The sequence below is a fragment of the Eulemur rufifrons genome, chromosome 18, assembly GCF_041146395.1.
Source record: "Eulemur rufifrons isolate Redbay chromosome 18, OSU_ERuf_1, whole genome shotgun sequence".
Classification (NCBI taxonomy): domain Eukaryota; kingdom Metazoa; phylum Chordata; class Mammalia; order Primates; family Lemuridae; genus Eulemur; species Eulemur rufifrons.
Window position 1 is genome coordinate 32,467,264 of NC_091000.1, and position 17,185 is coordinate 32,484,448.

Here is a 17,185-nt window from a genome sequence, read left to right on the forward strand (position 1 = left end):
CTTGAGTGATTTTAATTATTTTTGTATCAATTAACATTGCCATGGGAACAGTCTCTTGCTAATAATGACTTAGTCTTCATACATTTAATTAATATCCAAAGGTGGATTTAAAGACTTAAGGCGTTTGCTTTATTTATCTATTTGCTTTAATTATTCAGGGACATTTCTGGGTAAACTCAGGCATTACTTTAGCAGTAAATTCCAGTTTCCTATGACTTCAAGTTATTTTTTACACTTCTGCAAAGAAATCCTGCCCAAAAGATCACTTCCAGTTTTCTTGATTTTTTGTTGTTGTTGTTGTTGTTTGTTTGTTTCTATATTTGGATTTCTATTAGAGAGAACATCAGCGCTTTCTACTTAATCTCCACTGCTTCAATTTTGCCGTTAGACAAACCAGCATTCCTGGATTTGCGCGCTCCGGCGTGGCCCGGCCTTTTCGGCCCCTGCGAGCTGCCGTAGCCTAGAAAAGCATTGATTGGCTGAGGCAGAAAAGAGCCGCTACCTCGGCGGTTTCGGTTTTCGCTGCGATCGTCCGCGGAGGCCGGGCTTGTGGGGCGCCTGGAGTGAGGGTTCAGGATCCCGGCCGCGAGGTGAGCCGGCCGGCTGCGCGGCCCCAGGGTGGGGCTGCACTCAGCCCCGGGTTCGAAGCCGCAGTGTTCCGTCGCGCCGGGGAGCAGCGGCTGCAGCGGCCCAGGAAAGGGCCAGGCAGCCCGGGAAAGGGCCTGGCGGGAGCGGGTCGGGGCCCCGGGGCGGGAGCGCGGATTTCAGAGCCCGCCGGGTGGCCGGTTCCCGCGAAATGCCGCGCCCACGCTCTCTTCCTCCGCGCAAGGAGTGGCCGGGAGATCTCTGATGGTCGGCGTCGGGAACCACTCTCCGCGAAGCGCCTAGCTCGCGCGGGTGGAGCTGCACGGTCCTGGCTCTCACGGAGTTGGCTTCCGAGACCGCTCCTGGTTGTGCAGTTTCCCCCAGCGAACCAGACGCTAACCCGGCGATTCGGCGGGAAAGCAGATCCCAAACCCAGGCTTCAGTCGGTTTCCAGGGCTGCAGGGAATTGCAGGGCCTCCACTACATCGGGGTGGCTGCGCCTGACGCCAGAAATTAAAATCTGAACTAGCCCACCTTACCGAGTTGTCAGGAAGGGGGATCCCCACAATTGTATGGTGTTAAGCCCTGTCACCAGAGGTTTTCAGTCTGTATGTGTGTCCGCGCGCGTGCAGAGAGGGTATTTTTGTTTAGAGTGCCCAAGATGATGCAGATAATATTAGTAGTGGCTCACCCTACCCCATTCCCTCAGTCATAAGTGACTATTATAGAAAATTGAAAACACAGAAGACTTTCGTGAGCAAAATAATATTCACTAAACCCTTTCACCTACAATCTGTTTTTCTCTTGTATGTGCTAGTTTCAACTTGAGCTAAAACTGTACCTATTTTATCACTTAACAGTATGTTTAGTTTTCCATTTAAAAACTCTTCCTAAATCTCATTCTAATTTTGTGTCTTCTTTTGATTGGCTGCCTTTTACATCATTGTAGGTCCCAGTGTAGGTTCTGTAAATTATTCAGCCATTCCCCGACTTTGCAGTACTTAGTTTGTTTCTGAGTTTTTGCATCATTTTAGCATCCCAGGTAATACTATAATAAACTGCCGCCCCCATTTCAGATTATTTCTTTGGACTAGATTCTTAGAAGTGAAATTATCAGATTAGATAATTGTGATTTAATGTCTTTTTTAGTCTTCATACACATTGCCACATTGTTTTTCAGAAATGTTTTAGCAGTGTACATCATTCACTTATGACTATACCTGTTTCACCAAAAGTATGGTAACTCAAAATTCATTTCTCATATATCAGCCTCTCTTTGGGATTATTAGTGTTATTGATGGTGGTGTCTGGCAGTTCTGCTTACTTGAATTTTGTGCAGGAGTCTTCAGAAGCGCGCGTGTGTGTTTGTGTGTGTGTGTGTATGTGTATGTATTATTGGAGCTACTGCATAGGCTAACTGAATGTTAGAGCAGGAAGAGATTTCAGTGGTCATCTAGCATACCTCCCTTATTTTGCAGATGAGGAACCTGGGGCCATGAGAGGTCAAAGGATAAGTTACCCAAGTGACACCGCTAATTAAGTAGCAGAGCTGGGATTAGAACTCAGGTTTCCTGCCTCCCAAGTGAGTACTCTCTATGCTGCATCAGGCAGTCTCTCACTGAACTGTGGCATACTAAATACTAGAATTTAAAAGATGTTTGCATCACCTGGATTATTTGCTACTTTTAAGATTGTACTGAGTAACAGATTTTAATCATCTTAGGAAACTGTAACACTGAAAAATGGGACAGGAACCATTTTTCTTGGCCAGGTCTAGAAATCCATTATTTAGACAACCTCTTCCAGATTTTGACGGTTGTTTTCAGATTCCCTGGATGTTGGAATAAAATATCCCTGTTAAGTTATAATTTATACTTCATCATCTGGTCAGACTGTAGCTATTGGTTCTCATTTGTTGTACTTTGAATACTTCTTTAAAACTCCTTGCTTTAAGACCAGAGAACAATGGTTTTTTGACTTTAGAGCTTATAGCAGGTTTTCTCAACCTCGTTTGACATTTTGGGCTGGATAATCCTTTGTTGTGGAGGGCTGTCCTGTGCACTGTAGAATATTTAGCAATATCTCTGGTCTCTACTCACTGATACCAGTAGTACCATCATACTTTTTAGTCTTGACAGTTCACAATGTCCCCAGGCATTTCCAAATGTTCCCAAGGGTGGGGGGCAAAATCACCCCTAGTTGAGAACAACTTGCTTATAGGAATTATCTGGGGAACTTTATAAAATGTAAATTGTGGTGTCTTCTCTATAGCTATGTATGCAGCTGGTTCTTGAATAAATAGAAACATTTCTGTTTTCTCCATCTTTCTTTTATTTGGTGGTCACTAACAGAAATATTACTAGGTTAGTAGCTGTTGAAGTACATGCATGATACTGTACTGGCCACTATACCAATAATTTGGGTGAGTGGGGGTGGGACAGGGATTTTGCTTGGCACTGGCCTTGAATGTCTCTTCCACAGAGTTGGGCAGTGTGCTAAGGTACCAGGAATATCAAATGAGTAAGGTGTTGTCCCTGTTGTCTCCGAGAAGCTTAGAACCCACCATGGAAGACTGGTCAGCAAATGGGAAAATTACAAAACATCCTGAAAAGGACCAGGGACTGAGAGTGGAAAGAGGTGCTCTGAGTGGACTCACTTAGCCCTGGGAGGAAGGATTGGTATGAAGCCTTTGAAAGCCAGCTAGCTAGGCACTCCACTGGCTCAGAAAGGAGCTACTTAGCTGTTCTCAGTGTCCAATCCCCTCCTTGGACACTGATGTATTAGTCCAGCAGTGGATTTAGTTGGATGGTAATATTTCCTTGCAGTTTTTTGCTTTTCAAATTTATTTCACCCTAAACCGTAAATACTGTAAAAGTAGGTGAAAGTTTACAGGTAAACATTGCCAAGAAATAAGGATTTTCACTCCTGCTCAGTGACATAACTCAAAATCACTTTGTTGCTTTAGGTATTTTTTTTTTTTACCTGTGCTACTGCCCTCCAGCTGGATTTTTCACTGTCTCTATGACTATTCCCCAGGTTTAATAGGAGAATCTTAACATATTCAAAAGGGCATCTGTACCTTTGGGGTCACGCCTTAGTTCTGCTTTCGACCTCACAGGATTTCTGTGGGAATTGCTGCGAATCTAACACAGCCTGGCATATAGTTAGATGAATAAAATTTTGTTCTTTTCTCCTCCATTCTTTTATCAAAAAAATAAAACCTCTGCAGGGCAGTTTGCAGATGTTCTCATACTAGACCTCTCAGTAGCTTCTGACAGAAAATATACTGCCTTTGACTTAATAGCCATTTATGAAAATAGGTCACTTAAAGCAAGCCTGAGTAGGAGTCAGGAGGGGGAGAGGAGGCACAGAGAGTAATTATGACTTTAATTTTGAAAGGAGAAATTTTACCAAGGTGACCCTGAAGAAAGGTCTTTTTCCTCCCGCATGTTTATGGTTCAAGAGTCTTATCTCTTGCTTCAGAAATTGTCAGAACTGTTCCTTCTGCCTTATCCAATTTAAAAGATGAAAACTTAAAATTACTTGAGCCAAGTGATGGGAAAAATTGTGGTGTCAAGGCCAATTTACTCATACAAAATGGATTTATGGGCAAGTCATTAAGTAACAGGGAGTACCAAGGAAGCCTAATGAAGACTAATGTAAAAAAAGATATGGCTTTCCTAAAGTGATGGATAAAATGTGTTTGAGGCAACCACATTCTTTCCAAATAACTTTAAAAATATTTTTTGTAAGAGATTTAGAGAATGTGGATATTCTGGAGAACAAATGAGAATCTTGTTAGCCTCTCCTTTCATGGGGCTTACAGTATTTTGAGGGAGAAAAGACCCATATATTAAAAAAAAAAAAAAAAAAGGAAAGAATGTAAGAGTACGCAGTACATAATGATAGGTTGTATCAAATGCCAAAATATATGATGCCAGGAGTGAAATGGCCCACCTCCACTCTGCTATCGAGAAGCAGAAAGTGGAACCCAGGCAAGTTCCTTCTTACAACCTTCCCCTGGCCCCTGTCACTGACAGCAGTATTTCCCAAACTTGCCAGTTCATAAGAATCTCCTAGGCTTGTGAAGATTCCTGGGTTCTACCCCAGAACTACTGAGTAGAATCTCCAAGTGACCCAAATGATTCAGGTTCAGGAATCTGACCTAGAGGCTTAGCCCTTGCTCCCTATGAATGTGACACTACTCCCTTCTGTAACTGCCTCCGGATTGCCTGTGTAGATTTTACCCTCTAACTCAAACACACTGTCCAGTGCCTTTGCTAAGACTTTGCTCTCAGCTGGTGGACTCCTGCTTTTACTTCCAACTCAGCTCAGATGTCACCTTCTCTAGTAATCCTTCTTTGATCTGCCAAACCTAGGCTAGAGAGTCTTCTCTCCCCTGTTCCCTGTGAATAATTCTATCTGAATACATGTCACCTTTGTAAAATTCTCCATTCACATGTTTTTCGCCCCCCTGGAGTGTAAACTCTCAGGGCCCAAGGCAATGTGCCTGACACAGTATGTATGTGGTCCATGAAAGTTTCAAGTGTTGATTGCCCTCAGAAGGGAGAGATTGATGTTATTAAATAATTGGAATAAAGATGAACTTAATGGATGAGGTGTTACTTTTGGAGCTTAGAAGAACATATATGTGGTTTTTAAAAAGGTGCAGAAAGTTAATATTAATAACATGTTTAAAATAACCTATACTGTCAGACACCTGATAGCCTTTTCTAACAGTCATTAACTTTTAACTTTCCTTCCAAGTTTTTACTTTACAAATGTTTTTCCTCCTAAATTATGAATACTCTAGAAATAGTTGAAATTACTAATAAAGTGGTTAATAATATTCCTGTGAACCAGATTTTCACATCACAATGCATTTTAGTGGTTTTTAACATAAAAGAAATAATTTTATCTCAGTTTTGTACTGAAGAAATTAGGGCATAATGGGATTTAGCATCTATAGTAGGAAGTGAACCTAACAGTCATGAGTTGTGTAACAGGCCTTTAGAGTTATATTCTCTCTAGATGTGTTCAGCCACAAAACAGCACATGCTCAAGACATAAACAAGGCAGTTTACAGATGAATGGGAAGATTTGTTTGTTTTTATGAAGCTCATTAAAGGTACTGAATCCGTTACAGTATTTACTTTGTAATTTTTCTCCCTGTACTTAAACCAGCATAAATAAAATTGTTGTGTGGTCCGAGTTCTGAATGAATAGTGATTGTTCTGACTAGTAGTTGTAATTTTTATTATCTGTTGAGATTGTGGAGCTAAAAAAATAAGCTGACAATTCAATGGAAAAATTAAAATTTATTGAGCAAAATAATCAGTTGATCCCATTTTAAAAACATCTTTTAAGCCTTGTGGGTGATGTGGATAGTCCAAAGTGACAGCCCACAATTCAGAAATTGTTTCCAAAATTTGTATTTTCTTTTATTTAACTTAGGATGTTGACTTTTCTTACTTAAAGAAAATTATTTTACTTAAATTGTGATTACTTTCGGTGTACTCATGCCCTTTAAAAAAAAGTTTAAATTCTTCTGGACTTGAAATTCTTTAAAGTTAGAGCTTTTGTATATGACATGTTTTTGAATTTTCTTGCACAGTGTGTAATGTACCTATTTGTTGAACAAATGAAAAAACCAATAACCTAATGTTCCAACTTTAACTACTGATCCTGCACAAATTCCTTTGAGAACATCTCCAAACAACAACCCTACACCCAAATTCAGATTATTGAGTGGATGGACTTGGAGTGAAATAAGCTGTGCTATTTATGGAAGAATGTTTATTGAAAACTTTGAAAACAAAAACAATTTGAGTTCTTGAGAATCCTTTAAGTATTGTATCCATACTAATTGTTAGGTCTCAATGCTGGACTTGGAATGAAATAAACAGTGCTATTTATGGAAGAATGTTTAATGAAAATTTTGATTGAAGACAAAAGAACAACTTGAGTTTTGAAGAGACTCTTTAAAATAGTGAATCAGTACTAGTTTTTAAGTCTCAGTGCCATATGGCTACTAAATAATAGTGATGCTGAATTTGACCAAAACAGGAAAATTAATTTCCAGAATCTTTTTACTCTCAGTTTTTGCTTAAGTAACTACAGTTTTGTTAATTTGTTTATAAAAATATTTTGAGAAAGATAGCTATCATATAAAAAGATGAGTTTTGAAAGGAGTGCTGTATTACTTTGTGTGTGTGATTGATTTGGGTGTGTATGCTGTCTTTATTTTTGATGTCTGTTATACTTGAATTTTAAGACTCTTTTTCTTTATTATTTAGAGGACATGTCTGCTATAATCATAAACATGTTATTAAAAATCTTTGGCTGTATTAGCAACTTTCCAAAGGCTGTTTACAGTTGTGATTAAGAACATGAGCTGCCTGTTCACTTTCTAGCAATGTGACCTTGAGCAGGGTGTTTAACCTTTCTTTGTCTGTTTCTTCATCTGTAAAAGAGATAAAAACAATACCTACCTTATAAGGTAGTGAGATTTGAATGGAATAATACATGTAAAATGCTTGGAAAAATGCTGACATATAGTAGACTCAAATATTAGCTCAATTAATGATTGTAATTCTTTTCAGAGATAGCATTTAGGCATGAGTTATAAATGTGCCTACCCTACATAACATGGACTTTAAAATAGGACTGATTTGAGCTTGAATGTTTCTTTGCATTTTGGTTCCATCACATTTTAGGGCGAATTATTTAATCTTTCTGTGCCTTTATTTTCATCAGAAAAATGGTAATATTAAGACCTTGCCAGGGTTCTTGTAGAGATTAAATGTAACTGTGTTGATAAAGATCTTAGCGTGCTCAACATAAAATAACCTTCAGTAAATGGAGGTAGTGGCAGTTGTGATGGGTGTACTGACTATGTGTGAGGTGGTAGTGAAAAGTGGTTAAGAGCAGGTGCTTTGGAAACACAGGACTCTCCAGTGAGGCTGTGCCATGGGTTATTGTGGGGACTGAAATGACATAATGCATGTAAAATGCTTAGTTTAACGTCACTTCATTACTACCACATGTTAGCTGTCACGTAGTAATGGAGTAATGAGTCTTCATACGTGGTCCTTCAATACTTGATTTTCTATAAATATATTAAGGGCTTTAGGGTTTTTTGTTGAATAATAACTTTTGTCTTTACCTTTATTGCTCTTTTTCATATTCCTAATCAGGATTATTAAAATGAGTCTTCGGAAGCAAACCCCTAGTGACTTCTTAAAGCAAATCATTGGACGGCCAGTTGTGGTAAAATTAAATTCTGGAGTGGATTATCGAGGTAATGTTTTAATGTTCCGTATCCTCACTGGTGTAACTAAATAAATGAATGTGACTTACAGATTTTTATTAACCTCTTAAATATACCCAATAGTCTAAAAAGTTGGTGGACATCAATAGTTTTTATGCCCATCTCTTTTTCTACCTCTGAGATGGTTCCTTTTAGAGAGACAACTTTGTCGATTGATGTGTGCTTCTGACTTTGAGTGTGATTTGTGTGACTTTATTTCCTGTCTCTGCTTTGAGATAGTGTGTGTATAAGTTTCCTGGTAGGGATTCCCAGTCAAGTTAGGCATGAATAACTAGACTGAAGAACACCGTCGTGGTACAACAGCATTTGTTTTCACAGGCCTATTCACTGTTGGCAAGCAACTATTTAGATAGTATAATTTTATAACATGAACTTCCTATTTATATAACATATGGGGTATCTAAAGATGCCTTTCTGTTCTTGTAGCGAATACTCTTTTTAAAGGCTCTGAAATGAACTTCTGAAATTAACTTTATGGGAAAAAGGGAATCAAATTCCATTTTTTAATGTTACTAAATTCTTACTGCTCCAAATTTAAGGTATGTCAAATTACCTGGAATATTCACATGTATAGCTAACTAATTCGTTAGCAGAGTGTCTTAGTCTGTTTGGGCTGCTATAACAGAATACCACAGACTGGGTAATTTATAAAGAACAGAAGCTTATTTTCTCACAGTTCTGGAGGCTAGAAAATCCAAGATCAAGGCGCCAGCAGGTTCAGTTGTCTGGTGAGGGCTGTTTCCCCTGGAGGGGAGAAATGCTGTGTTCTCACATGGCAGAAGACAGAAGGGCAAGCTAGCCAGTTAGTGGAATGCTGCGTGAAGCCTCTTTTACAAGGGCCTTCATTCCATTCATGAGAAAGGAGCCCCCTGGCCTACTCACCTCTTAAAAGCCCCATCTCCTAATACTGTCATATTGGGCCAGGTGTGGTGGCTCACACCTGTAACACTCTGGAAGGCTGAGGCAGAAGGATCGCCTGAGCTCAGGAGTTTGAGACCTGCCTGAGCAAGAGCGAGACCCCATCTCTATTAAAAATAGAAAAATTGCCGGGCATTATGGCGCATGCTCCTGAAGTCCCAGCTACTCCGGTGGCCGAGGCAGGAGGATCCCTTGAGCCCAGGAATTTGAGGTTGCAGTGAGCTACGATGATGCCACTGTACTCTAGCCTGGGGTGACAGAGTAAGATTCTTTCTCAGAAAAAAAATGCTGTCTATCACATTGGCAACACATGAATTCTGGAGGGCACACATTTAAACCATAGCACAAAGTTGTGTGGCCTTTTCTTGGCCTATTTTCTGAATAATTACTAATGATAGTAATCTTTTAAGCTTTTTCCTTTTTCCATACATGCAAATATTATTTTATTGAGAGCTTACTGCATGCCCAGTGTGTGTTAATCACTGTACTGAACATTTTCATTTTATCTTCACAAAAATCTTTTGAAATCTCTGCTGGTTGTTTCCTCCTAGTAAGGGAGGAGCTAGGACTCAAATTCAAGCTTGACTCAGAAAGCCTTGTTAAGAAACCACTCTGGTGATGATGTACTGCGTTAGTTTCTTAACATTACTAACCTATCTGCAGTTTAATTTGATTTTTATAGCAAAACTAATGGATTTTTACTGACTACTGAGATACTGTAAAGTATCTATGTGCCTCTCACCATGAACTTTTGATGAGCCCAAAGTAGACTTCTAGGGATCTGAGTACATTTGACAATTGATTAGAGTAGGGACATTGTGTTCAGTATCTTCTCAGGACCCACTTTATTAAAGAGGTCAACCAGCCTGACTTTTTGTTCTCTATACGTTTCAGGGAAAATTTTTCTGTTTATGCTGGTAATTCATGTTTTAGTTCTGTTTTGTTATTAGAAATTTAAAAGCAAACAGTGGAAAAAATATAGAAGAAAGCAAAATCTCTCCAGATTCTACTCTCCAGAGATAATCAACTTTGCCAAATTTGACCTCAATATATGTAAACATAATTTTACATAAATAGAATTAGCTGTGTATGCAACCTGATTTCTTTCTTATGCTAAACAATACATTTAGTTCTGTTACAATACAGAGATTTTAATGCCTACATTGGAATCCCCTGTGTGGATGTACCGTAGTTTTCTTTTTGTTTTTAATCAAAATGCCCAAATAATGGACATTTTAGGTGTTCACAAAGTTTTTGCTTTTGTAAACAACTCTGCTCATTTGACATGTATCTTGAGTGCTGGATCAAGTATCTCTGTAGAATAAATTCCCTGGGCTAGGATTTCCAAGTCAAAGAGCATGCCAAGAGGCTCGTCATCAAGAGTATGCAAGTTTATCCTTCATGTTCTCACCAACTCTTATGTTAGCTTTGTTCATCTTTTCTACTCTAATTGGGAGCAAGTAATATCTCATTTTATTTATATGTTCTTTGTTTACTAGTGAGATTAAACAGCCTTTCACATGAGTAGTAACCTTAGTTTTTCTCCTTTTATGAATGTCTGTTCTTGGCCTCTATACTGTATTAAAGTAAAATGTTTTATACTATTAGAGAGCCTTACTAAAAGAATGTGTTTATTCTTTTAGTAAAGACACCTAATAGCTCTTTGTAGCAGTTTCTTTTTAAGTTTGAAGAAAATTTCTTGTTTTCTGTTACTTATAGTAGTTTATCTCATAGAGAAGGGAGAGGGTTATAATTCTAACCTCATGGGCAGGTCATGTATTTTTTTAAACCTTTGCCGTGAGAATAGATGTTTTGATTAGAAGTGAACATTTCATTTGGAAATTCTTTTTATTATTTTTCAAATAGATTTTGCATATCAAGTCTCAGAAGTTTCTTACTCATTTATAATTGTGCTTTAGTTGTAACATAATACAGCAGGAAACAAACTAAAGCTGTATCAAGATTTTTTTCCTAGGAAATAATTGTTCTGAGTTGTTAATAATACATTGTGATTCTTTGAAAGTTTATAGCTTATAGCAGAATTCTGTTAGATTAATGTCCTATCCTCTCATCTCTCTCTCTCTCACACACACACACACAATTTTGAAAAGAAACGTTTTTGTTTAGAGGATAATGGGGGCAGAGGCAGAGAGTGAGAAGCATATTAATGAAGTTAAGACTTTAAATGAAACTATTGACTTGGCTAATTGAATTGAATCTGTAATATTTGTTTTTACGTATATTTTCTTCTAGAAAATACCACTTTAAATTAGAGACAGAGTTAGAGGCTTACAGATTTTCATCTCTTGAAAAAAATCTCCAGGTCAAATATTGCAAAATTTATACCATCTTAACACAATTAAAAAGATTGACTCAAACTGTTTCCTTGAAAGCTCCCTAGAATGTTTTTAGCCATTTTCTCTATTAGTTTTGATTGGAAAATATTATAACTGTAACAAAACAGAATGGGATGTGTTATAATGCAATATGTTGCCCTGTATTCTCAAGCTGCTCTTCACTGTGAGTCACAGCTTTAAGATGTTCTTTCAGGAGCACCTGCTGTCTCCTCTTCTATTATTTTAACAGATTGTGGAGACTTCCTCTTAACCTTGGAGTACATTCATCTGCTGCAGTAGATGTTGTGAAAGAATGAAATAAATCTGCCAGACCCGTATTTCACTTAGTGGCTAAAGTAAGAAATGCCACTGGAACCGAGGATCATTTGTTCGTGCATAATTGCTCACTCCTGTCCTTAGCTTTCAAGAATGTTATTTTAGTTGGAATATTCTTATTTTTTTACTTTTGTGAACACTTTAAAAGTTACTGTGTGATCATACAGCCCATGAGGGAGATGACAGTTTGTTATTTTTCCCGGTACCAGTGGGTGCGTGACTGCTTTCCTAGCCTTCGTTCACATTGGCATAAAGACCTGTTTTGTGCTTAGGTCCATTGTGTTTCATTTACAGTGTGGATTTTTATATTAAGCATCTAGGAGCTAATGAATAAAGAGATTGTCAGATCTTAGGTATACCCTGTAATTTTTCAACTCTTATTTGCTCTGTGTGTCTTCTTTTTGACTAAATCTATCTGCAGGGGTCCTGGCTTGCCTGGATGGCTACATGAATATAGCCCTGGAGCAGACAGAAGAATATGTAAATGGACAACTGAAGAATAAGTATGGGGATGCATTTATCCGAGGAAACAATGGTAACATTTCTTCACTCTACAGTTGTACGGCATCCAGAATAAGCTTGTTTGTTTATAATCAGGATCGCCAGAGGGTTTTTTAGATAATTCGAAAATTCAGTTTTACTTTTGATGATTTTTAAGTGCTTCTATCTCAGATCTTCAGTGTGACCAGTTCTTTTTTAGATGCTTCATGGAATTTTGGAGCTAGAAATTCTTTCCTTCTCTTCCTTTACTGATGAGGAACTGAGGGGCATTGGTATACTGATCCGGAACCTATTCTCTTGAATGTAGTTTATTATATTCTACCAACAAGTATTCCGGCTTCTCAGAGTCTGGAAGTTGGAGCTGTAAAAATGGGCATATTTCCCTGCTATCTTTGGTTTGCATAATTTGACAGTTACTCTTATTTTTCCTTTCTCTATTAAACATTCAGGTGCTTTTTGTGGCGATTTGTACCCTTTAGTTTGACAAAAAAGGCAAAATAGGAAATATGGTTGTAAAGTTACTTAACTTTTTAATAGCGAATATATTGCTATGATTATTGTGGTTATTTTTAAGTACGTAGTTTCAAAATGAAAATTATCAATAAAGTCATATTTGAACTTTTGGCAGGAAGGGGAAGTCATCAAAATTATGGAAATTATACATTGACCAAGCTCCCCTTTTTGGTCCCATCCTCCAAATAGAACTTTGAGATTCTTGAGTTCACCTATTTTTATTGATTGCTTTAATTCTGGGTAACATCTTCAACCCTCTTAACAAAAACAGTTGGCTCTCTTTGCTATGAATTAAACATTGTTACAATAGATATTCTATCCCCTGTTCTTACAGTATCAAATTTTTTCATATATTTTTATATACATCTTTTGCTTGCTTTTTAGTCCTAACATGTAGAATTCCTTCTATTTTCATATTCTTATTCTCCTTCCTCCTTTTACTAAGAAATGTTATGATCTTGCCTCCTCTCAAGACAGCTGAAAGCAGCAGTCGCCGGCAGGCTAGGTTCTGTGAGTGTTCATAGGGTAGACCCTTTCCCATACACACTGTATCCAGGCCTTGTCCAGTTTCCCAGCGGGGTTATACTGGCATTCTGACACTCCCTCTCATATTCCCTCTTCCATGATGTATTCAGTGATATTTTTAAATTCCCAAATTCACATCTTTAGATCCTGACTTATTTGATTAATCTATGCTGTATTTTTTGACCAAGGCATCTCTTAATGTTCGCTTTGAACAAATATGTCAGAATCTGAGTAGGCATGGCAGGTGAGAGGGCACATATACCTCTGGTAAAAGCTTGGGCCAGTCAGCTAATTTTTTCTTCTTTTATGTGTCACACATCCTAAAGAGTTCAGTTGGGTGGCCATGATAGGACTAGCTAAGCAAAACTTTGGATAGCACTAGAAGTTAAGACTTTAACAGGGAATTCAGAATAAGGACTTTGGTATCTTTAAAGAAAATAAACTCCTCAGCTCTTGTTTATCATGTTGCAATTAAAAAAATAAACAGCAAGTTTAGAGTTTATATTGGGGAGGTGGCTGAAAATATGATATTTATTCTTAATTTGAAATGTAGCCTGGTAGATTTACTAATTTACTTTCCTAAAGTATAATTCTTATACTTCTAATTATTAAGCATTCTTAGATTCCAGGGACTTTGACATATATTTTATCTTCTTGGTCACAATTTGCAAAGTAAATCAGATACATAGGTAAGATTAGGGCACAGTTTTATGAGATATCAAACCCAGGTCTAGATTCATAAAACTGGTCATGTAGTGGTTCTGAAATTAATTGTATGGTATGAGAATTCCTTTTAAATTTCAGAGGTGTCAGGCCAAAATATGTTTGCTTTTAAAACTTGCTACTATGATATTTAAGAGCAGGATTTTTTCAGTTTATTTCTTTTTTTCTTTTCAGTTTTGTACATAAGCACACAGAAGAGGAGGATGTGAAGACACCAAGAGAGAATACTTTTCATAGTTGGATATATTTTTTATGAATTTTTTTTCTATTTTTTGATTCTTTCATGATATAATTTGTCCTGTTTTTATAATAATTGGCAATTTTCATTGACTGATGAATAAGATAAATGTATAAAATTGTGGATTTAATTGTGAAGTGTTCTTTCACATAAGTTTCAGTCATTTTCTTTTATCTTTATATCAGTGTACAGAATGCTAAAAGAATAAAAAGTAAAAAGACAAACTCTACCTCTTCCTACAAGATTATTTAACTTAAATTTCATGCAAGGTCATTTCATTTGATTTGCTTTATTTATCCAGCTGACTAAAATGATGCCTACAATGTACATATATTTAAAACATTTCAGAAGTGTCCTTTATCCCATCCTCTTCGGTTTGCTATACAGAATACTTGGGTGAATATGTTCTACAAAGGCATCTAGGTTCAGTCTGAGGCTATAAAAAGGGGATACAAGGTCAGAAGTTCAACCACCAATTCAGTCACCTAAATAGAAAATAGAATTGGGAGCTAACAGTGGCACTTCCACAAAAGGAGTGGGAATCCGAACAGAGGAGGGGGAGGTAGTCTAAAGATTAACGGTACCAGTTAGCTGAAAACCTTCCTGCCCGCAGTCACCCTGTGCAATTAGACTTTTTAGGCTCTCCCGCTGCCTTTCAGGAGCGTTGGCATCAATGTTACTCTGTCAGTTTGTGAACACAGCAGGGGAGGGAGCCATTCCTGTACGTCTCTGGCAGCCAGTTAGATTAAAGCAAAGCCTAGAGTTTATAAACTCTTTCAGGTTGCAACTGCAAAACTGTGATTGGGAAAGAATTTCTCCTAACTCTTGCTTAGCAAGTGGCTTTAGGGAAGCCTTTCTCTGAAATCAGAGCTGCGTTTGAACGTGACGTTGTCCAGGAGCAGAGCACCAAGGCTTTATGTTGCTTGGCAAAAGGCAGCTCCTCTGGGTTATGTGACTCCTGCTGAGAGGGTTTTCACAATTTATTAATGAGCTTTCCACAACCCTGCTTTATTCTCTGAACAGTTTTACGTTGTCTCTAGGAACAACAAATATATCTGGGCACTGTGGTTGAATGAACACCAGACAATTGTGTGAATGTTGTATTGGCCTTTTTCTTCCCTCCCTCCCCAATCCAGACAGAATTCCCGTTTCAGGAGCCGGTGGTGTGATTTGAAACAATTGCCTGGTTGAAGGGTGTGGGAGCAGGATCGGGAAGGAGGGAGGGAAGGGCGGTGCTGGTTCTGGAGAGGTGTATGTGGTGTTTCCTCTTGTTTTATTTTAAATATCAGAGAGTAATTGGAAACAATTATTTTTTAATTAATAACTCAGGAAAGGTGAACAGAAACATTTCACAAGGTTTTACTGGGTGGACACCGAAAATAAAACACTTTATGCTGTGCTTCAATAATTTATCACTTCTTGACAGGGGCTTGAAAAGGGTCCAGTCTGTAAGTACAAATCACCAATTTGCTCTTTTATAAATGACTTCTTTTAAGGAGAAAATGGATGTGCCTCCAAGTGGAGCATGCCTGGTCTCATTTGTTTTGTAGAATATGTGGGGCTGCCAGGTTACTGTGTCCCTTCATTCACTTACATCAGCCGCCTTTAAAAGCAATTCCATTGTAGTCCCCACCAATCTGTAGCATCCTATTTTTGCTAACTTCTTCTCTGACCTCCCCTTCACTGTATAAGTCTTTATTTCCCCCTTGCCATCTCTCTAGTATAATAGCTCTGCGGTGGAGTAGTGTTTTCAACCGTGGAAGTACTTTTAATCAAGATCGACTTTGGGAAATGCTACCATTTTTATGGTAATAAAGGACTGTATTATGCACTTGGACCAGCACAGGTTGTCCCCTGTGTATACCTTCATGTAGTAGAACCGTCAAACAGTGTAAATGCTCAAATTACTTTTTTCTTAACTGTAGTCTCCTAGAGGTCAGTGAATGATTTCCAATTGCGCCGTAGCAAAGACATTTGTTCTAGATTGAAGAATTTTTTACTAGAATAAATACGTTTTCCCTGTCTCTGTGCCCCCAAACCCTGGCTGCCATGCTCTTTATCTTGGGCTGTGACAAAACAGAATGTTTAGCGAGAAACAAAATTGTGCTTGATTTTTAGACTATCTGACTTCATGTTCTGTTTTGGTCTTTGAGCTATTCCTTGGCTAATCTTCCAACAAGTTGAATTGATTCTTATTTCAAAACTGTTTATCCCAAAACAGAGCTGTTGACAAGTACAAATACAGATGGCAGACATGTGGTATGATTTTCATGTTCTCATCTCAGCATTCAGGAAGGGAATGTTATTGAGAGATGGTTTACATCTTAAGCCTTTTGCTCAAGGCAATATGGAATGCATGCTAGGAGTGCTTAATTATGTGACAAATAGTAACAAATGCTTAAGGGATTTCCTTAAGGTCTAAAACCATGGCAGCATCAGACTTGGCTCATCACCCTGGAGGCTCTAGTAATCTGTAATGATGGAAGCAACCTCTAGGGGGAAAAATTGTATTTGATAGTCATACTGACTCACGGGTGACCTCAGTACAGCATTTCAGGCCGGAGATCCAGTGTGTTCCCTTACTGTGGACAGACACACCCATTGTAGCACTGACCTTTGTCCTCATAGCAAATGATCCTCCTGGGTATTGGCTAATTCTTTTATTCAGAGGCAAATCACAGCCCATGCTATGGCCTTGCCATTCTCCACGGCCAAACTGCATTAACCATTATTTTTTTTTCTCTACAAAAAGATATCGTTGGTGAAAGGAAGACAAACTGCAGTTTTCTTCTCGCTGACATTGTTTTAGGAGGCTGTGTGCTCAGCAGCGTGCCTCTGACTGCCTTTCGCTAAGGTTGTGCCCCGATCGTTGTTTAGCCTGGTGCCACCTAAGAGTCACAGCGTTTGTCTTGACCTCTCTGAGGTCTGAATATCTGCAACTATTAGTACTTTAACTCCAGTAGCTGCTGCTTCTTTGTAACAGTACACAGCAGTGCAACAGTGAGTGTCTCTGTTGTTGACTGACCAGCTTAGACTCACCATTGGAGTCCAGTTAGCTAAAGTGCGGGGGAGACTGCAGGAGTGGACAGGTGACGGTGGGACACTGCCATGTATGACAGTACGGTGGGGAGAACCCTCAATGATACCTGCTCTGTCCCTCCTTTAGAAGATGGATTTGAG

At 38.4% G+C, this 17,185-nt stretch overlaps 1 protein-coding gene across 2 annotated transcripts; it reads left to right on the forward strand.

Moving 5' to 3' along the window:
• Positions 1-528: 528 nt before the first annotated feature.
• On the forward strand, positions 529-14,074 carry LSM6 (LSM6 homolog, U6 small nuclear RNA and mRNA degradation associated). Of its 2 annotated transcripts, XM_069493412.1 has the most exons (5): positions 529-590; positions 2,064-2,167; positions 7,782-7,885; positions 11,927-12,040; positions 13,942-14,074. In XM_069493412.1, exons 3-5 carry the CDS (start codon positions 7,792-7,794, stop codon positions 13,974-13,976), a joined length of 243 nt encoding a protein of 80 aa, XP_069349513.1. In that variant the 5' UTR covers positions 529-590; positions 2,064-2,167; positions 7,782-7,791; the 3' UTR covers positions 13,977-14,074. The 2 variants fall into 2 exon arrangements, with proteins under 2 accessions (XP_069349513.1, XP_069349514.1); XM_069493413.1 differs by lacking the exon at positions 2,064-2,167 and having other exon boundaries at positions 13,942-14,072.
• The last annotated feature ends 3,111 nt before the right edge of the window (positions 14,075-17,185 follow it).